This window comes from Symphalangus syndactylus, chromosome 10 (genome assembly GCF_028878055.3).
Source record: "Symphalangus syndactylus isolate Jambi chromosome 10, NHGRI_mSymSyn1-v2.1_pri, whole genome shotgun sequence".
Classification (NCBI taxonomy): Eukaryota; Metazoa; Chordata; class Mammalia; order Primates; family Hylobatidae; genus Symphalangus; species Symphalangus syndactylus.
Genome location: NC_072432.2, coordinates 29,511,270 through 29,534,197, shown reverse-complemented (window position 1 = coordinate 29,534,197; position 22,928 = coordinate 29,511,270). Strand labels below are relative to the sequence as shown.

At 39.2% G+C, this 22,928-nt stretch overlaps 1 protein-coding gene across 6 annotated transcripts in view; it reads right to left on the bottom strand.

Annotated features, from left to right (window-relative positions):
* COL25A1 (collagen type XXV alpha 1 chain) overlaps window positions 1-22,928 on the bottom strand; it is a 514,179-nt gene that overhangs the window by 58,379 nt on the left and 432,872 nt on the right. For all 6 annotated transcript variants that reach the window (XM_063611090.1, XM_063611091.1, XM_055296768.2 and 3 more), the window contains one exon: window positions 3,742-3,804. In XM_063611090.1, coding sequence (XP_063467160.1) covers window positions 3,742-3,804 — 63 coding nt within the window. The remainder of the gene's footprint in view (window positions 1-3,741; window positions 3,805-22,928) is intronic.

Below are 22,928 nucleotides of genomic sequence, written 5' to 3'. Positions count from 1 at the left end.
CCACCCCATTACCCTGTTGAGCGAGACTAAGGAGCTTCTATTGGTATATGAAAATTATTAAAAAACTGTAAAGTATTTGGTGTTTCTTTTAATATTTTACTGTAAGAATTACAGATTTCTAAAACAGTCCACTATGAAAAACAAAAACCCTTAAAAATAATGTATCTGTAGTTCGCCACAAGAGTGAAGTCAATACATCTTTACTTTTTAACATTTATATATTTTTAGAGAGGATCTTGCTATGTTGCCCAGGCTGGAGTATAGTGGCTATTCACAGGCACTATCATAGCACACTATAGCCTCAAATTCCTAGGCTCAAGTAGTCCTCTGGCCTCAGCCTCCTGAGTAGGATGACAGGTGTGCACCACCACACCCAGCTAGAATCACTTTTTGTTATGTCCCTTATTAGTTCCCTATCACTCTCTGAAATTATACTATTTGTTTACTTCTTTCTCTCCTTCCATCTCTTCCTCATCCACACTGCAATGTAAGCTTCAGGAGAATAGAAACTGTTGCTGTTGCATTTACTTCCCATGCTTAAATGCAGTAAAATATTTGGTAAAAACATTGGTGAATTAATGAATAAACAGTATTAGTAAAAGTATTCTAAAATATTCTGACTATAGTCCCATTTCTTTTTTTTTGAGGTCTCACTCTGTCACCCAGGTTGGAGTGCAGTGGTGTGATCTCGGCTCACTGCAACCTCTGCCTCCTGGTTTAAAAAGTAACTAAGACTATGTTTCTTATTCCCAACACAGTGAAGAGAGATCATAATGAAGGAAGATGTACATCATCTTCCTTTGATGCAGCATCAAAAAATGCTGCATCTTTTATACCTACATTAGTATCTGAGAGGCACCTATATCAGGCTAAGGAAATGGGGGTAGGGGCCTGGGCATGGTGGCTTACGCCCGTAATCCCAGCACTTTGGGAGGGATCCCAGCACTTTGGGAGCTCTGCCTCCTGGGCTCAGGTGATCCTTCCACCTCAGCCTCCTAAGTAGCTGGGACTACAGGCATGCACAACCATGCCCAGATAATTTTTGTATTTTTAGTGGAGATAGGGTCTCGTCAGGTTGCCCAGGCTGATCTCAAACTCCTGGGCTCAAGCAATCTGCCTGCCGCAGCCTCCCAAAGTGCTGGGATTACGGGCGTAAGCCACCATGCCCAGGCCCCTACCCCCATTTCCTTAGCCTGATATAGGTGCCTCTCAGATACTAATGTAGGTATAAAAGATGCAGCATTTTTTGATGCTGCATCAAAGGAAGATGATGTACATCTTCCTTCATTATGATCTCTCTTCACTGTGTTGGGAATAAGAAACATAGTCTTAGTTACTTTTTAAATCTGAATTTAGTGGTACAAATCCAGACTGTCTACACAAGTGGAAGGGTGGTGTTCAGCTGAAAGAGATTTTTAAAATAATCATGACTTTCCCATTATGACACTGAACCAACCATAACGTTTATACTTAACATATGTGGATTCAACATGAATTAGATATTTCAAATAATACTGATGATGTGTGTGTATGTGTGCATGTGCATGTTGCTGTTTTAACAGCTGAGTTAAGGTAGGTAATTCAGCTGACAATTAACCTCAAAGTAATGTCAGTAAAATGAATTTCCTATCCATATCCCTTCTGTGGAAATACAAAATAGGTACAGTACATTTTTTACTTTTATTCGGGGTTCAGAGTAGTGTCTGTTATATGAGTACCTGGTCTATAAAATCATGCTAGGTTCTTCATAACAGTAATTAATGTTGACTTTATGCCTCTACATCTGGAACTTTTTCTGAAACTGCACAATAGTTTAAAATCAGGAAACTAAAGAAAAAATATTTAGGAATGAACTTCACTCTCTACTGCTTGTGTTTTTTCTATTTTCCCTTGTACAGCACACAAAATGCCACATATGCTTTTAGATCCAGTTCACGCCTGGCTTTCTCCTTCATTGACCAGGCCACCCTTTCTTTGTGTATCATGCCCATCTGCGAGGCTGCCTTCTTTCCTGCCCTTGCTCCAAGGCTGCAAGCCTGAGTAAATGCAACAGTTCTTGTATTAACAGGGAATGCTCATTATTTTCTTGCTCTCACTCTCTCTTTTTATTCCAGAAAGACATTTCTTGTGTGAATCTGCTCAGGCTAAAACAGGCATTCCTCATACTTTGTTAATAAGCCTGACAGCTCATTATGTGAAGAAATTTCTTAAGAAAACAATTTTGCATAATCCGATGGCGTTTCAGTCCTCCCAGGACACACATAGTTTCCATTTACTAGGTTTAGAGTTATTTTCACTTGACCAGCAGAAATGAGGACCCTTCTGTCAGAACAGACCATGAACATATTTCTGTAACTCTTGGAAATCATCCCTGGCTTATTTCTGTTGAATGCAATACACATTGAGGCAAAGCCTGCTATGGTTTAAAAATAAAAGAATGCAGTTTGATGTAATTTTGCCCCTTCTTTGATTCATGAGTCTGTCATGAGTAAAGTTCCATCATCAGAGCTGTACTTTTTATGTCTTTCAGGGTAGATAAAAAGAGAACTCTGGGTCTGACTGTATTCATAGCAGCATATTTTTTTTTTTTGCATGGCAGTATATAGATTTTGCTTTTAGAGCCCTCTCTGGGTTTGCCAAGTAGAAGATCATGAGATGGTTTTCATTATAGAATATTTTTGCAGACGTTATTCAGAGTAGATCCTTTTGGGATGAGGCACTTAGGAATCTATATGACATCAGTACTTGCCTTTGAAATCTGGGGAGTAATGGGAATAGTAATAACCTTTGATTTACAAGTATATCCTGAAATTGGTGATGAGAAGAAGGAGTTAATGAGTTCTATCTCTCCTCCTCAGAATTCCTCTACTTTTCCATATGGACAGGAGGCTAACAGCATCCTATCAGTTTAGGAGCAATTTGGGAGACAAGTGGAACAACTAAAATATTTCACCATCCTGTTGTCTTGCCTAAGGCTTTCTAAAATTAACTTTCCACTACTCAATATTGAACACAGTGGTCCCATGAGAAGTGTTAGTAATGGGTAGATTAAGCTGCTTTCATTCTCTATTAGGCAAAAATATCTGGTCACCTAAATTACGAAGTTACCCCACATTTCTTTCAACATAGTGGACTAAAAATATATGACAAAGATTTCAGAAAGAAGAAATCAAGCAAGAAGGAAGGAGGGAGGGAGGGAGGGAGGGAGAGAGGGAGGAAGAAAAGATAAAAGAAAGAAAGAAAGAGAAAGAGAGAGAGAAAGAAGGAAGGAAGAAAGAGAAAGAAAGAAAGAAAAAAGAAAGAAAGAAAGGAAAAGGGAAGGAAGGGAAGGGAAAGAAGGAGAGGAAGGGGAAGGGAAGGGAAGGAAAGGGAAGGGAAAGGAAGCAAAGGGAAGGAAGAAAGGAAGGAGGGAAGGAAGAAAGGAAGGGAGGAAGGAAGGAAGGAGGAAGAAAGAAAGAGAAAGGAAGGAAAGGAAGGGAAGGGAAGAAAGAAAGGAAGGAAAGGAAGGAAGGAAAGAAGGGGAATGAAGGAAGGAAGATAGGAAGGAAAGGAAGGAGGAGAAAGAGAGAAAGAAGAAAGAGAAAAAGAAAGAAAAAGAAAAGAAGGAAGGCAAGAAAAGAAAAATAAAAAGGAAAGAAAGAGAAAAAAGAAAAAGAAAGGAAAGAAGGAAGAAAGGAAGAAAAGAAAGAAAGAAAGAAAGAAGGAAAGAAAGAAGGAAAGAAAAGAAAGAAGCCCACTTACTTTTGTTCCTGGTAAACCTGGTAAGCCTGGTTCTCCTTGAGGACCAATGAAACCTGGTTCTCCCTTTAAAAACATGGGTATATGAGATCATTAATCATTTGACAATAAATAAATAAATAAATGAATAAATAAAGCTAAACTCATTTTCTTCTACTGAGATTTTACTTCCCTGGTTGTATACAGCTTTCTTGCCGAGATCCAGCTACTTACTATAAAATTAATCCAAACTGGTTTTAATCAGTGAAGACACTTTCAGCAAAATTTTGGAGAAGCTTTAGAAAGTAAAAGTGACTAAGTAATCAGATAAATGTCCTTATAATTTCCTTTCTCATCTGTTGTCCAGTGTTTCTTATCACTTACCAAAATAAGATGCATTATGTTTGGGTGAATGTGGTAGGTAGCCTCTAAAACGGGCCTCAATAATCTTACCTCCTGTTGTTCATCGCTTTGTGTAATCCTCTCCCCTTGAGTTTAGACTGGATTTACTGACTCACATCTAATGAACAGAATATGGCAGAAGTGATGGAGTATCACATCTGAACCTAAGTTGTGAAAAGCCTGTGGCTTCCGTTTTGGGGGCCTTTCTTGTTCTCTCTTAATTGGATCACATGTTGAGGACTGAGGTCTGCCAGTAATCACATGTGTGAACTTGGGAGCAAGTGCCTCACCCTTATAGAGTCCTCAGATGCGACCACAGGCCTGGCTGACAGCTTCACAGCAATCTCATGGGAGACTGAGCCACAAGCACATAGTTATGCTGTGCTTGAATTCCTGTCCCTCACAAACTATAACATAGTTAATGTTTGTTGTTTCAAGCCACTAAAGTTTTAAGGGTATTATGGTAGGCAGCAATAGATAACTGATGCAATGAATGTTGTTAGAGAAGAGATTCAGGAATGTTCAGCATGAAAAGAAAACTATCTCTCCTTGCCATACCTCCAAAACCTTGTCTCCACTACCTAGAGGAAACCCAGCAGTAAAATAAAGATGTATTTCATCTTGGTCCCCAATTCCTGGCACCAACCTCCTAAAATGGAATTTTCTGAGTGATAGGATAGAGAAGGAGCATCTTTTGTTATTCAAACCAGTTCCTTTCAACCATACCTAAGTCTCTGTCACTGAGGTGACTCTCATGGGAGCCCTAGACAGCTTCAGGATAGGAACTGGTTGCCAGAGGGGCCAACGGTATTAGAGTGTGGGAACTTTCTGCCCTACCTCCCAGCCTCTGGGGAAGGGACAGGGTCTGGACATGAGTCTAACCACCAATGGACAATGATTTAATCAATTACGTCTACGTAATGGAAGTTCCATAAGAGCCCCTGAACAACAGGGACTGGAGAGCTTCCAAGTCAGTGAGCACATCCATACACTGGGAGGGTGGAATATATCAACTCCATGGAAACAGAGGCTCTTGTACTCAAGCCTCTCTTGGACTTTGCCCTATGTACTTCTTCATTTGGCTGTTCATTTTTATTAACTGTAATAGTATATAGCACCTTCCTGATTTCTGTGAGTTGCTGTAGCAAATATCAATCCTGAGTCGGGGGGAGGGGATGTGCAAACCCTTGAATTTGTAGCTGAGTCAGACAGAAGTACGGGTAACCTGGGGGCTCAATACCTGTGCCTGGTGACCAAAATGAGGTCACTCTTGTAAGACTGAGCCCTTAAATCTGTTTGATACCAACCAGGGGAGTTAGTGCCACAATAGGATCGAACTGTAGGACACCCAGTTGGTGTCAGAGAATCAGAGAGGTAGAGAACTGGTGTTGGAAAATACACTACATATTTGGTGTTGGAAAATACTTGAGATGAGCGTTCACATTAGCTGGACTATCCATAAAGTTTTATTTTCTTTTTTAACTATTTGAGGTCAAATATAAGAGTTTACCCAAAATCTATAAGAAAATTTTAAAGCAAAAGCCATAATGGCTTTGTTCTCAGTTCCTGTTTTCTCCCCTCTTGGATGATTTCTGGAGCAGTTGTTAATATTTTAAAATATATTTGATTTCTTTCTAAGGCAGTAGTATTTCAATCTTTGTTTCATGATACTTGGAACTGAGCAGGAATGTATAGAGAAAATGTTTTATAAGACATGATAAAATGTCAGGCTGGGTGCCGTAGCTCACACCTGTAATCCCAGTACTCACACCTGTAATCCCAGGCTGAGGTGGGTGGATCACTTGAGTCCAGGAGTTTGAGACAAGCCTGGGCAACGTAGGGAGACCCCCATTCTCTACCAAAAATATGAAAAATTAGCCGGGTGTGATAGCGCGAGCCTATTGTCCCAGCTACTTAGGAGACTGAGGCGGGAGGATCGTTTGAGCCCGGGAGGTTGAGGCTGCAGTGAGCCGTGATGCTGCCACTGCACTCCAACATGGTTGACAGAGCAAGACCCTGTCTCAAAGAAACAAAACAAAAAGACACGCTAAAATGTCATCAAATATTTTTCACAGAAGTCAATTTTTAAAATATGCTATAAAAAACCTTGGGTATTGGCTGGGGAACAAAAGGATATCACCACCACCAGACATATATTGATATATAACTCAAATACATTTATCTCTAGCCCTGGTGCTCATGAGACTGATCTAAGAAAAAAAAAAAGGCAGGAGTGGGGAACTAATGCTTTAGGTTTATTGCTTGCACATTTTCTGTAACTCCCTAGTCTACCTGTCCCACACCCTTACACCTATTAGAAAGGAGAATCTGAAAATATAATTTTGGGTGGACCTCTTAATGGCCTAAAATGAAAATCTGAACTATATTCAGAGAAATCAACGGCGATTATTCTACTTCTAGTAAAAGAGTTTAACTTAAGTCAAACAAAAACATTATAAGGAATACATCTGTTTACATGTAAAATATTTCACCTAACAAAATGATATATACAAATAGATATTTCCTCTCCCTTCCCAAGAGAATGCTGTTTTAAAGTCAACGTGTATCATTGGTAACAACTTACTGTCAGGGAAATGTAATGCAAGTTAATATGTTGAAAGTTTACAGGGAGACAAGAATTCTTGTATATATTCAAGTGAAAATAAAAAGATTTCATTCTTTAGAAAAACAAATAGATGCACCATTAAGGCATACTAATAAAAGAGAAGAAAAAAAGAGTAAATGTTGCAAAAACATATTTCTTATACAGGTTAGTGTTTAGTTTATAAAAAGATGAAGCATGCAGGTGCATAATTCACAAACAAATAAGGCTTTGCGATCTCAGCTGCCAGGTAAAACTGTTTTTTTCTTCCTTTTTAAAAAATAGAAGATATGTTGTTTTCTTTAGTAAGTGTATGGAAAGTTCTTTTTTTTATGTGCTAGCTGAAAGCATCGATAGTTCTTTGAAACAGAAAATTCAGGGGAAAATTTATTTCTAGACACAAAATTAGCACTGCATTTGACAATCTCAATGATTTTAGCACAATTAATATTGATTGGCTAATTTTAAAGGTTTTGAGCATGATACATTATACCTGATCATGCCACTTTAAGAAAGCATCTATCATATGTATACATTCTGACACACTTCTTATTTCAGTTTATTCAAGGAGAAAAACCACATACTTAATTTTAGGATCACAGTTTTCGTCTACTTACTTCCAGAGGTCTGAATCACTTTAGAAACATTATCTCCATTCTCTCTATATCTTGGCAGGATGGGCAGGAGTTAATTATTGTTCTCTTTTTTTTCTCTCATACTTCAAAAACAATTGTTGAAGTAAATGAGGCATGGATATGTTGACTCATGGTCTTCAGCTAGTTGGGCTATTTCTTACTTCCCTAAGCTTATACCAGAGGTTCTCAAAGTGTGCTCTGGGGACCTCTGGAGATTTCTGGACTTTTTCAGGAAGTCTTTAAGGTCAAACTATTTTTACAATAACACAAAGACATTATTTGCCTTTTTACTTTCATTCCTTCATGAGTACATGGAATATGAAAAGTTCAATAGGCCAGGCGTGGTGGCTCATGTTTGCAATCTCAGCACTTTGGGAGGCCAAGGAGGGTGGATTACTTGAGGTCAGGAGTTTGAGACCAGCCTGGCCAACATGGTGAAAACCCATCTCTATTAAAAATACAAAAACTATCCTGGAATGGTGGCATGCACCTGTAACTCCAGCTACTTGGGAGGCTGAGGCAGGAGAACCACTTGAACCTGGGAGGCAGAAGTTATAGTGAGCTAAGATTGCGCCACTGCACTCCAGCTCAGGCAACAGACGGAGACTCTGTCTCAAACAAACAAACAAAAAAGAAAGGTTTATTACATGGTTCCAGATTCCACGTTGCACCTAACCTTTAAGAAACTACCACTTGTGGGGTTTAGGATAATAGCCAAGAAAAATATCAACAATTATCTGAATAGGCTAACCTTCCCCTGTCCAATTACATATCTGCATGAGGCCAGTTTTTCTTCACATACTTCAACCAAAACAACAAATTGAATGCAGAAGCAGATATGAGAATCCAGTTGCCTTCTATTAAGTCAGGCATTAGATTTGCTATATATATATATATATATATATATACACACACACATATACATATATATACACACACATACATATACATATATATACACACACACATATATCTCTCAAAATGTCAGTCTTCCTGCTCTTTTTAAAAAATCTTGTCTTAAAAACCAGTTATATTTCATAAGGCATGCTATTTGATTAACATGTAATTGATTTTTAGAATTTTTTCAGTTTTAACTTCTTTTTTTTTTCTTTTGTTTTTGAGACAAGGTCTCAATCTGTGCCCAGGCTGAAGTTCAGTGGTATGATCATGGCTCACTGCAGGCTTGATCTCCTGGGCTCAAAGGATCCTCCCACCTCAGCTTCCTGAGTAGCTTGGACTATAGCTGTGCATCACCACGCCTGGCTAATTTTTAAATTTTTTGTAGCGTCTAGGTCTCGCTATGTTGCCCAGGCTGGTCTCGAACTCCTGGCCTCAAGCAATCCTTCTGCCTTTGCGTCCCAAAGCACTGGGATTACAGGTGTGAGCCACTGCCCCCAGGCAGCTTTAATTTCCAATGCAGAAATAACACAAGACATATTCTACATAAACAAAAGCTCTTTTAATTCTAATTTGTAAGAATGTAAAGGGATTCTGAGACCAAAAAGTTCAAGAACTGCTAGAACAAAAATGCAGAATTTTATTAAAGGCTGACTTTTCAAACTGGAGTCTTAATAGAGGATTCTGGCTTTGTTAAGGTGTGGCTTAGTTAAGACTTACCATACAAAAATGCAAGCAAAGCACTTAACCTCTCCCTAGAATTAAGTCAGTGTGCAATAAATGCTTATTATTATTGTTTCCCTTATCTTACAGGCTTACGAATGTTAGCTGTCTAGTGGTAGTAGTAGTAGTAGTAGTAGTAGTAGTAGTAGCAGCAGCAGCAGTAGTAGTAGCAGCAGCAGTAGCAGCAGTAGTAGTAGTAGTGTTACAACATCTCTGCAACCTAATTGGTAATATACAAAGTGTCTTCTTGTCACCTTTTAACCTGCCTAGGGTTATACTCAATACCACTTCAACTTCTTTCAAGAAGTAACCCTAAATTTTCTCAGTTGAATATGTCATTAGTTTATGAGACAATATCCATCTGCCAGAGCAGTTGAGATTGCAAAACCAAAAGAGGTTTAAAACACATTAGAACAGTGTAAGATAGAGAAGTGATGAGTTTACTAAGAATGAGTTTTCTTCCTTCAAAGACGGAACGAACAAAATGTTCCTACCTATAAATTTCCCTAAATGAATGTAATCTTAAAAAAAACCCCATCTTTTTGAAAAGAATTGATATACGGTTTAGAGGTTCTAGAATCTCCTAAAATGTCTAGGCAAAAGGCAATGACAACCTAAGTTTATAGAAATATTGTCTTATAATAAAAAAATAAGCAAATGACTACTATACTATAGTCCCAACTAGTCACAATTTCTGTTAACCAGGGTAGAGGAAAGAGACTAGGCTGGGGAAGAAGGCGGGAGGAAGCAGCTGAAGTACGATTCAAACGCAAAGGACTTTTGGGAAATCATCTTTGGAGTCAATCAGACTTCACAAAAATGAGCTTACATAAGTTTTCAGGGCAACAAACAGGAGAAATAACTGTTTATATTGGAATGTATAATGATTATCACAGCTGTTTTACATATTTAATTTCCCTTAATGAATGGGACATAGGAGAGTAGTAAATTGAAAATTATCCACACGTATTTGTCTGAGTAGACAAAGTGAGGGAGGAAATCGGAACTATAATGGAATTAAGTACTTAACATTACTTTTAATGAAGGAAAAAAATAAATCCAGAGGGTTTTCTTTCATTTTTCTTTTTTACTGGGCAATTACCTAAATTGCAAAATCCAAATCATAATTTCAAAATGAGCCATTTTAGAAATAACTTGGGAACATAAAGCAGAGATCCTTTGAAAAGGGCATGTCCTGCTCCCATTATCAGGGAAATGTGGATTTAAACAGGCGGACTGCAAGTAAAATAGCTCTACCATTGAAGTAAAAACAATAAAGTAGGACATTTTCTGAAAGTGTTTAAAGTTAATGTTCTGTTAGTGCATTTTAAAGAAAATAACAAAAATTCTAAGAAAAATGGGGGAAAGACAAAGACTTAAACCTCTGGCTTGTTGCATATATCAGGATGCCAATGAATAGCATAAGAATAAGTTGGGTAGAGCACCAATTATTTCAGAATTAATTTAATCTTTTTTTTTCCTCAGGTATTATACATATTTCTTCTCTCATTTCATAGATATTCCTCATTCTCCATCTCTCCATCTGTTCACTCACTATCTCAAGTTAGACAGCATGTTAGGTTTTTACTTTTGTTATCAGTGAGAACAACAACATGACAAAGTCAATTGGAATTCCTCACATTGGTGCTGAGGATAGATAGTGTGTGGAAGGGAATGAATGAAGGCAACCAAGAGACAGATCTGAGACCACTGCTGCTTGCAAAGTTAGTGCCTAACTCATGGGCAAGGACTTCATGACTAAAACACCAAAAGCAATGGCAACAAAAGCCAAAACAGACAAATGAGATCTAATTCAACTAAAGAGCTTCTGCACGGCAAAAGAAACTACTGTCAGAATGAACAGGCAACCTACAGAATGGAGAAAATTTTTGCAATCCACTCATCTGACAAAGGGCTAATATGCAGAATCTACAAAGAACTCAAACAAATTTACAAGAAAAAAACAAACAACCCCATCAAAAAGTGGGCAAAGGATATGAACAGACACTTCTCAAAAGAAGACATCTATGCAGCCAACAGACACATGAAAAAATGCTCATCATCACTGGTCATTAGAGAAATGAAAATCAAAACCACAATGAGATACCATCTCACGCCAGTTAGAATGGCCATCATTAAAAAGTCAGGAAACAACACATGCTAGAGAGGATGTGGAGAAATAGGAATGATTTTACACTGTTGGTGGGACTGTAAATTGGTTCAACCATTGTGGAAGACAGTGTGGCAATTCCTCAAGGATCTAGAACTAGAATTACCATTTGACACAGCAATCCCATTACTGGGTATATACCCAAAGGATTATAAATCATGCTACTATAAAGGCACATGCACACATATGTTTATTGTGGCACTATTCACAATAGCAAAGACTTGGAACCAACCCAAATGTCCATCAATGATAGACTGGATTAAGAAAATGTGGCACATATACACCATGGAATACTATGCAGCCATAAAAAAGGATGAGTTCATGTCCTTTGCAAGGACATAGATGAAGCTGGAAACCATCATTCTCAGCAAACTATCATAAGGACAGAAAACCAAACACTGCATGTTCTCACTCATAGGTGGGAATTGAACAATGAGATCACTTGGACACAGGGCGGGGAGCATTACACACTGGGGCCTGTCAGGGGGTGGAGGGCTGGGGGAGGGATAGCATTAGGAGAAATACCTAATGTAAATGATAAGTTGATGGGTGCAGCAAACCAACATGGACATGTATACCTATGTATGAAACCTGCACAGTGTGCACATGTACCCTAGAACTTAAAGTATATATAAAAAAAGTTAGTGCCTAACTAAGGTGAGAGAGAATAGTAAAAAGAAGGAAGAAAACGATGAGGAGAAGGAGTAGTGAGGAATTCAGGGAGGGAGGGAAGGAGAGAGAGAGACGCAGACAAGAGGAGAGAGAAATAATAGAGAGGAACAGGCATTTAAAAATGTTCTCCTCCTTTCCACATTACCATAAAAATTAAATCCAGATTTAATCTGTTCTCTTTGTTTTTGTTGTTTTCTGTTGTTCTGTTTTGTTTTTATGTGTCCTGGAAATCTCCAACTAGATCTACTCTTGGGACAAACAGAACAATCTAAACAATGTATTATCTAACCCTTAAAATCAGTACAAAACTATGATTTAATGAAAACCTAGGGATAAAATATATATAACATTATTTATCAGAACCCTTAAGACAATCCAACATTTTAATTACTAACACGTAATAGCTGGCATCCTGTTCTGTTCCCCAAGCCACATGCTAACCAGTGACCGAATATCCACAATATGGATATCTCAGCCCTGTTGGTGTTATTATAGCATAGGACTAATGCAGCTTCAAATTCCAAAATGAAGACAAATTTGGTCTAATTTTCTGGTCTTCTGGATATTGCATCTGATTTCTTCCTGAACTGTTTCATGAGTTTTATCCTTTGGTTATTCTTAACATTAATTAATAGCTCCCCACCAATGAGTTAAAAAACCAGGTCTCAAAACTAAGACTACAGCACATTTCCCTTTGTAGACCTGGTAGAAAAGATGAATAACAGAATAGCTGTGATTCTGGCAACTAACCTGGGGTTCAGTTAGGAAAGAAGAAATGCTATTAATTCAGGATAAAGCACAATGTAGGCCTGACAGTAAACTGCTGGGAGCAGCCGCAAGCTGAAAATCTGACACAGGCTGCTAATTTGAACAAAAGATTTAAACAGCCAGGGCGGAGGGGTGGAGCCAAGATGGCCGAATAGGAACAGCTCCGGTCTCCAGCTCCCAGCCCCAGCGACACAGAAGACGGGTGATTTCTGCAATTCTGCTTGAGGTACCGGTTTCATCTCACTAGGGAGTGCCTAACAGTGGGTGCAGGAGAGTCGGTGAAGCGCACTGTGCGCTTGCCGAAGCAGGGCGAGGCATTGCCTCACCGGGAAGCGCAAGGGGTCAGGGAGTTCCCTTTCCTAGTCAAAGAAAGGGGAAACAGACGGCACCTGGAATATCGGGTCAGTCCCATCCTAATACTGCGCTTTTCCAACGGGCCTGGAAAACGGCACACTAGGAGATTGTGTCCCGCACCTGGCTCGGAGGGTTCTATGCCCACGGAGTCTCGCTGATTGCTAGCACAGCAGTCTGAGATCAGCTGCAAGGCGGCAGCGTGGCTGGGGGAGGGGCGCCCGCCATTGCCCAGGCTTGCTTAGGTAAACAAAGCAGCCAGGAAGCTCGAACTGGGTGGAGCCCACCACAGCTCAAGGAGGCCTGTCTGCCTCTGTAGGCTCCACCTCTGGGGGCAGGGCACAGACAAACAAAAACTCAGCAAGAACCTCCACAGACTCAAATGTCCCTGTCTGACTGACAGCTTTGAAGAGAGTAGTGGTTCCCCCAGCATGCAGCTGGAGATCTGAGAACGGACAGACTGCCTCCTAAAGTGGGTCCCTCACCCCTGAGCAGCCTAACTGGGAGGCACCCACCCAGTAGGGACAGACTGACACCTCATTCAACCGGGTACTCCTCTGAGACAAAACTTTCAGAGGAACTATCAGACAGCTGAATTTGTGGTCTCACGAAAATCCGCTGCTCTGCAGCCACCGCTGCTGACACCCAGCCAAACAGGGTCTGGAGTGGACCTCTAGTAAACTCCAACAGACCTGCAGCTGAGGGTCCTGTCTGGTAGAAGGAAAACTAACAAACAGAAAGGACATCCACACCAAAAACCCATCTGTACATCACCATTATCAAAGACAAAAAGTAGATAAAACCACAAAGATGGGGAAAAAACAGAGCACAAAAACTGGAAACTCTAAAAAACAGAGCACCTCTCGTCCTCCAAAAGAACGCAGTTCCTCACCAGCAACGGAACAAAGCTGGATGGAGGATGACTTTGATGAGTTGAGAGAAGAAGGCTTCAGACGATCAAAGTACTCTGAGCTACGAGAGGAAATTCAAAACAATAGCAAAGAAGTTAAAAACTTTGAAAAAAAATTAGAAGAATGGATAACTAGAATAACCAATGGAGAGAAGGGCTTCAAGGAGCTGATGGAGCTGAAAGCCAAGTTTCGAGAACTACGCGAAGATTGCAGAAGCCTCAGTAGCAGATGCGATCAACTGGAAGAAAGGGTATCGCTGATGGAAGATGAAATGAATGAAGAGAGAAGGGAAGTTTAGAGAAAAAAGAATAAAAAGAAATGAACAAAGCCTCCAAGAAATTTGGGACTATGTGAAAAGACCAAACCTACGTCTGATTGGTGTACCTGAAAATGATGGGGAGAATGGAACCAAGTTGGAAAACACTCTGCAAGATATTATCCAGGAGAACTTCCCCAATCTAGCAAGGCAGGCCAGCATTCAGATTCAGGAAATACAGAGAACGCCACAAAGATACTCCTCGAGAAGGGCAACTCCAAGACACATAATTGTCAGATTCACCAAAGTTGAAATGAAGGAAAAAATGTTAAGGGCAGCCAGAGAGAAAGGTCGGGTTACCCACAAAGGGAAGCCCATCAGACTAACAGCTGATCTCTCAGCAGAAACTCTACAAGCCAGAAGAGAGTGAGGGCCGATATTCACCATTCTTAAAGAAAAGAATTTTCAACCCAGAATCTCCTATCCCGCCAAACTAAGCTTCATAAGTGAAGGAGAAATAAAATACTTTACAGACAAGCAAACGCTGAGTGATTTTGTTACCACCAGGCCTGCCCTAAAAGAGCTCCTGAAGGAAGCACTAAACATGGAAAGGAACAACCGGTACCAGCCACTGCAAAAACATGCCAAATTGTAAAGACCATCGAGGCTAGGAAGAAACTATAGCAACTAACGAGCAAAATAACCAACTAACATCATAATGACAGGATCAGATTCACACATAGCAATATTAACGTTAAATGTAAATGGGCTAAATGCTCCAATCAAAAGACACAGACTGGCAAACTGGATAAGGAGTCAGGACCCATCAGTGTGCTGTATTCAGGAAACCCATCTCACGTGCAGAGACACACATAGACTCAAAATAAAGGGATGGAGGAAGATCTATCAAGCAACTGGAAATCAAAAAAAGGCAGCGGTTGCAATCCTAGTCTCTGATAAAATAGACTTTAAACCAACAAAGATCAAAAGAGACAAAGAAGGCCATTACATAATGGTAAAGGGATCAATTCAGCAAGAAGAGCTAACTATCCTAAATATATATGCACCCAACACAGGAGCACCCAGATTCATAAAGCAAGTCCTCAGTGACCTACAAAGGGACTTAAACTCCCACACAATAATAATGGGAGATTTTAACACCCCACTGTCAGCATTAGACAGATCAACGAGACAGAAAGTTAACAAGGATATCCAGGAATTGAACTCAGCTCTACATAAAGTGGACCTAATAGACATCTACAGAACTCTCCACCCCAAGTCAACAGAATATACATTTTTTTCAGCACCACACCACACCTATTCCAAAATTGATCACATAGTTGGAAGTAAAGCTCTCCTCAGCAAATGTAAAAGAACAGAAATTATAACAAACTGTCTCTCAGACCACAGTGCAATCAAACTAGAACTCAGGATTAAGAAACTCACTCAAAACCGTTCATCTACATGGAAACTGAACAACCTGCTCCTGAATGACTATTGGGTACATAATGAAATGAAGGCAGAAATAAAGATGTTCTTTGAAACCAACGAGAACAAAGACACAACATACCAGAATCTCTGGGACACGTTCAAAGCAGTGTGTAGAGGGAAATTTATAGCACTAAATGCCCACAAGAGAAAGCAGGAAAGATCCAAAATGGACACCCTAACATCACAATTAAAAGAACTAGAAAAGCAAGAGCAAACACATTCAAAAGCTAGCAGAAGGCTAGAAATAACTAAAATCAGAGCAGAACTGAAGAAAATAGAGACACAAAAAACCCTTCAAAAAATTAGTGAATCCAGGAGCTGGTTTTTTGAAAAGATCAACAAAATTGATGGACCGCTAGCAAGACTAATAAAGAAGAAAAGAGAGAAGAATCAAATAGATGCAATAAAAAACGAAAAAGGGGATATCACCACCGATCCCACAGAAATACAATCTACCATCAGAGAATACTACAAACACCTCTATGCAAATAAACTAGAAAATCTAGAAGAAATGGATAAATTCCTCGACAAATACACCCTCCCAAGACTAAACCAGGAAGAAGTTGAATCTCTGAATAGACCAATAACAGGTTCTGAAATTGTGGCAATAATCAATAGCTTACCAACCAAAAAGAGTCCAGGACCTGATGGATTCACAGCTGAATTCTACCAGAGGTACAAGGAGGAACTGGTACCATTCCTTCTGAAACTATTCCAATCGATAGAAAAAGAGGGAATCCTCCCTAACACATTTTACGAAGCCAGCATCGTCCTGATACCAAAACCTGGCAGAGACTTAACCAAAAAAGAGAATTTCAGACCAATATCCTTGATGAACATTGATGCAAAAATCCTCAATAAAATACTGGCAAACCGAATCCAGCAGCACATCAAAAAGCTTATACACCATGATCAAGTGGGCTTCATCCCTGGGATGCAAGGCTGGTTCAACATACGCAAATCAATAAATGTAATCCAGCATATAAACAGAACCAAAGACAAAAACCACATGATTATCTCAATAGATGCAGAAAAGCCCTTTGACAAAATTCAACAACGCTTCATGCTAAAAACTCTCAATAAATTAGGTATTGATGGGACATATCTCAAAATAATAACAGCTATCTATGACAAACCCACAGCCAATATCATACTGAATGGGCAAAAACTGGAAGCATTCCCTCTGAAAACTGGCACAAGACAGGGATGCCCTCTCTCACCGTTCCTATTCAACATAGTGCTGGAAGTTCTGGCCAGAGCAATCAGGCAGGAGAAGGAAATAAAGGGTATTCAATTAGGAAAAGAGGAAGTCAAATTGTCCCTGTTTGCAGATGACATGATTGTATATCTAGAAAACCCCATTGTCTCAGCCCAAAATCTCCTTAAGCTGATTAGCAACTTCAGCAAAGTCTCAGGATACAAAATTAATGTACAAAAATCACAAGTATTCTTGTACACCAATAACAGACAAACAGAGAGCCAAATCATGAGTGAACTCCCATTCACAATTGCTTCAAAGAGAATAAAATACCTAGGAATCCAACTTACAAGGGATGTGAAAGACCTCTCCAAGGAGAACTACAAACCACTGCTCAATGAAATAAAAGAGGATACAAACAAATGGAAGAACATTCCATGCTCATGGGTTGGAAGAATCAATATCGTGAAAATGGCCATACTGCCCAAGGTAATTTATAGATTCAATGCCATCCCCATCAAGCTACCAATGACTTTCTTCACAGAATTGGAAAAAACTACTTTAAAGTTCATATGGAACCAAAAAAGAGCCCGCATCGCCAAGTCAATCCTAAGCCAAAAGAACAAAGCTGGAGGCATCACTCTACCTGACTTTAAACTCTACTACAAGGCTACAGTAACCAAAACAGCATGGTACTGGTACCACAACAGAGACATAGATCAATGGAACAGAACAGAGCCCTCAGAAATGATGCTGCATAGCTACAACTATCTGATCTTTGACAAACCTGACAAAAACAAGAAATGGGGAAAGGATTCCCTATTTAATAAATGGTGCTGGGAAAACTGGCTAGCCATATATAGAAAGCTGAAACTGGATCCTTTCCTTACACCTTATACAAAAATTAATTCAAGATGGATTAAAGACTTATATGTTAGACCTAAAATCATTAAAATCCTACAAGAAAACCTAGGCAATACCATTCAGGACATAGGCGTGGGCAAGAACTTCGTGTCTAAAACACCAAAAGCAATGGCAACAAAAGCCAAAATCGACAAATGGGATCTCATTAAACTAAAGAGCTTCTGCGCAGCAAAAGAAACTACCATCAGAGTGAACAGGCAACCTACAGAATGGGAGAAAATTTTTGCAACCTACTCATCTGACAAAGGGCTAATATCCAGAATCTACAATGAACTCAAACAAATTTACAAGAAAAAAACAAACAACCCCATCAAAAAGTGGGCAGAGGACATGAACAGACACTTCTCAAAAGAAGACATTTATGCAGCCAAAAAACACATGAAGAAATGCTCATTATCACTGGCCATCAGAGAAATGCAAATCAAAACCACAGTGAGATACCATCTCACACCAGTTAGAATGGCCATCATTAAAAAATCAGGAAACAACAGGTGCTGGAGAGGATGTGGAGAAATAGGAACACTTTTACACTGTTGGTGGGACTGTAAACTAGTTCAACCATTGTGGAAGTCAGTGTGGCGATTCCTCAGGGATCTAGAACTAGAAATACCATTTGACCCAGCCATCCCATTACTGGGTATATACCCAAAGGACTATAAATCATGCTGCTATAAAGACACATGCACACGTATGTTTATTGCGGCACTATTCACAATATCAAAGAGTTGGAACCAACCCAAATGTCCAACAACGATAGACTGGATTAAGAAAATGTGGCACATATACACCATGGAATACTATGCAGCCATAAAAAATGATGAGTTCGTGTCCTTTGTAGGGACATGGATGAAACTGGAAAACATCATTCTCAGTAAACTATCGCAAGGACAAAAAACCAAACACCGCATGTTCTCACTCATAGGTGGGAATTGAACAATGAGAACTCATGGACACAGGAAGGGGAACATCACACTCCGGGGACTGTTGTGGGGTGGGGGGAGGGGGGAGGGACAGCATTAGGAGATACACCTAATGCTAAATGACGAGTTAATGGGTACAGGAAATCAACATGGCACATGGATACATATGTAACAAACCTGCACATTGTGCACATGTACCCTAAAACCCTAAAGTATAATAAAAAATAAAAAAAATAAAATAAATAAAAAAAAATAAAAATAAACAGCCAGGGCGCACACAGATACCTAAGCAAGTCTATGGAGAATAACTATAGCTGAAATCAGTGGTGTATCTTCATATGACCAACTACGGAGGGCCTCATCGTCTCACGTTGATCTTTCCATTTAGGCAGTCATAACTTCAATCTTGTAGTATAAGCTCAGTGACTATCAGCTACAGTACCTAACGTGAACTATATGTGAAACAGGATCCTGTTTTTGCATGAAACAAAAAGTTTGTCAATTAGTGTATGAGCATTAAACCTCTCTTTCTCTCCTTTCCTCTTGTGTCCATAAACTGGCTATATGTACACACAGAAATGACGTAAACTACAGAAGATTTAGCTATAGGAAAGTGGGTCCTATTCATTCTATATAAGATAGATACCTTTCAGGTAAGATTTTTGACTGAAGCCACTTCTCCTCAACTCCTTTGCTATTACTTTTAAAAAATTCGAATAGTCTACTGAGATAGCAGCTTAAATACTGTCTTCTGGCCAAAAAACAAAAAACTAACAAATAAAAAAAAAAACCACATGAACAACTATCATCTCTAGAAGCCACAAGGGAAACAAACAAAAACTGGTCTTCTATTTTACAGAAAGGCAAGGCAAAGCTGGAAAATTCCTTAGGAACATGATATTTCTGAAATCTAACAATGACCATCAAAGGTCTTATTAAGTCTTGGAATTCAATAATAAAATCTTGACTGACTTTTCTTCAAACCCATATGTAATACATAGCAAGAAAGTATTTCAGGTGACCTTATTTTATCTTCTAAAATGGTTATTGGGACAGTTCACTTAACACTGTTTTGCCAATTTACATAATGATGATAAGAATCAACAAATACTTAGATGGGATTATTAGTCAATGTAAGAAAGGAGGAGACAGCTTCATTCATACAGAAATGACTCATCAGGTGTTTTTCTATAAACTTCCAGAATTTACCATCTGCTAAATGGAATGGTGGCTGGAATGTCCTGACTGATTAGCTGTTGCCCATAGAAAAATCTCTGGTTTCTTCATTTTACCATTTGTTTTATTTTTATAAGTCATTATCAATTAAAGGAGCAAAAAAATACTTTTTAACCTCTCTAAAAAAAACCTCTAGTATAACAGGTTAAAGCAGATAATGTTTTCCATGATATTTATTACCCCCGAGAAGATCCAGTTTTCATTGCCCAATAAATAGTACAGCAGGGCTTGAAAAATATGTGCTGATCTGCCTGGGTGCTAAAAGCGTCACCAATAATTTTGATTAACGTGTCCTGACACTGAATGCATTAGCCATATAATATTCTTCTTGCTTAAAGGCTAATTAGAATTCAAGACAGCATGATACCTGCTTTTGAGGATTACAGTAAGAACATTTGTTGTAATAAGAACCACCAGGCAGCCAGTTTTGGTAATGATTGATATGTAAAATTATTGAGGGGAAAAAAGAATGAGAAAGTAGAGTCTGCCCCCAAAACATTTATTTCCCGTAAGGATCAAATTTTAGTATAAATTAAAACATCTTGGTGGCACTGATGAAAATGAACTATAATAGTAGGTTTATTTAAAATCCAGAAAACATACCTTTCTGACTTTTTTTTTCTTAACTGGCTTACGTCATGAAAGCATATTCCTTGTATTTATTGGAGGTTTCATTCTGGCAGCTAAAAACTTCTGATTTCTGGTTATATGAGTTTCCTAATTTGATTCTCCAATTATTCAACTTCTCAGATGAACTTCGTGCAGACAGGAAATAATTATAAGTAACGATAACACAATGTTATTCGTTTAACCAGTACTCCATTTTCTTTTTCTCTTTTAGGAATTCATTTCACATCCTATGTTGCTTCCAGAAGTTTTTCTCTGCTATTTTTAAAATGTGATTTGATGTTTGTGAGGAAGGAACCTCATCTCTGGTGGATTTAGAAGATAAGCTTCTATTAGATTACTGAGCACTGTACTTAATCCTAGGAATGCCAGAGTAAATGCTTCTGCCACCTGTAAAAGCTAGTCTTTATATAATTTAGTGGCAAGAATGATTTCATATGCTGGGATATAAAGAGTTAGTTACTGTCTCATACCCTCCTAGTCCCCAAGTTCTTGATCTTAATGTCAAATTTTCACTAATGTGGAAGCCAGAACAAAAATATCAAGCTTTGAAGCATGATACGACTGTGAAAATGTATTTGCCACTAAAATGATTTCATATGTTTCTTACTGTATTACATCTCTCTTGTTCCCCTTTTTTCCCCCCCAATTTGCTTTCTGAATATGGTGAAATAAACTGATGGTATATGGGTTTTTTTTGTTGTTGTTCTTTTTGAGATGGAGTCTCACTCTGTTGCCCAGGCAGGAGTGCAGTGGCATGATCCCGGCTCACTGCAGCCTCCACCTCCCAGGTTCGTGATTCTCCTGCCTCAGCCTCCTAAGTAACTGGGACTACAGGCATGCGCCACCACACTCAACTAATTTTTGTATTTTTAGTAGAGATGTGGTTTCACCATGTTGGCCAGGCTGGTCTCGAACTCCTGACCTAAAGTTTTCCACCCACCTCAGCCTCCCAAAATGCTGGGATTACAGGTGTGAGCCACCGTGCCCGGCCTGGTGGTACATGTTGAAAGAAGGAAAAGCAAGTGCTGAAAATCTATATTTATCTATTTTTTTATTTTAATTTTTTTTGAGATGGAGTCTTGCTCCATCGCCCAGGCTGGAGAGCAGTGGCACAATCTCGGCTCACTGCAACCTGTGCCTCCCGGGTTCAAGCAATTCTCTTGTCTCAGCCTCCCCAGTAGCTGGGACTACAAGTGCCTGCCACCATGCCCAGCTAATTTTTGTATTTTTAGTAGAGATGGGGTTTCACCTTGTTGGTCAGGCTGGTCTCAAACTCCTGACCTCAGGTGATCCACCCACCTCAACCTCCCAAAGTGCTGGGATTACAGGCGTGAGCCATTGCGCCCGGCCTAAAAATCTACATTTATGAAAAATGTCTTGGGTTAGGCAACATTGACTGGAGCCTGGAGAATTTCCATCATTACATGTCAAGGTTTGCTTTTACTTTTCCTGTGAACAGAACCAGGAAGAAGAACATTGACAGTGCCACGTCCTATCCCCGTAACACTGTGGTTCTTCATCCTTTGTTCCTGGGATACATTTGGGTAATAGGAAAGGGGTATAGTGTGATGTCATGTTTGGAGAAAAAGCAGGTGATCCTGGCTGCTCCTAAAGTAACATCCACTCGTCACTGCAAAGGAGTTTTTGGGATTTACATTTACTAACCTACAGAGTATACATGGCTTTACATCCTATAGGTTAAAATTACAGGAGGAAAGATTGTATAGAACATGTGCGTAACCAATGTTTCCAATATTTTGAGCTGCCCCAAAAAAAAGAGATAACAATAATCAAAACCGATATAGCATTTACTACATGCTTGGCAATATTTTAAGAACTTCACATGTATTAGTGCATTTAATTTTCACAAAAACTCTCTGAGTTATGGTCAGTGAGTCTCATCTTACGAGGAAACTGAAGTACAGAGAGATGATAGAAGTTGCCCCACATTATGTTATTGATAAGGGGTGGACAAGGATCTGCACATTGGTGGTCTGTTATGAAGTCTGCTCTATCCTGCTTACTGCTAGGGCAACATAACCATAGAAAGGGGGTAAGTAATGTATTTACATTTTTCAAAATAAGTGTAGAGAGCAAAGCCTAAGAAAATAGGAACTTAGAATCTTACTCTTTTCTGTGATATCAGAAAAGCTGGTTACAATAATTTTACCCATTAAAAATATGTGAAAGCTTGTTTCAGAAACTAATTTTCTGGGTTCAAATCTTATTCCAGAAGATCAATGTCTACATGGTACATTGTACATAATTTAATTTTCCCAGTTGAACATCGTGACACTATATGAACCACGAATGCACGAAACAGGAATTTCAAATGTCTTCCATATGGTAAGAGGACTTTTGGATACTTCTGCAGGAAGCTTAAGAGTAGCTCGAAATTAAGTTATGCCTGTTCTTAGTGACTTTT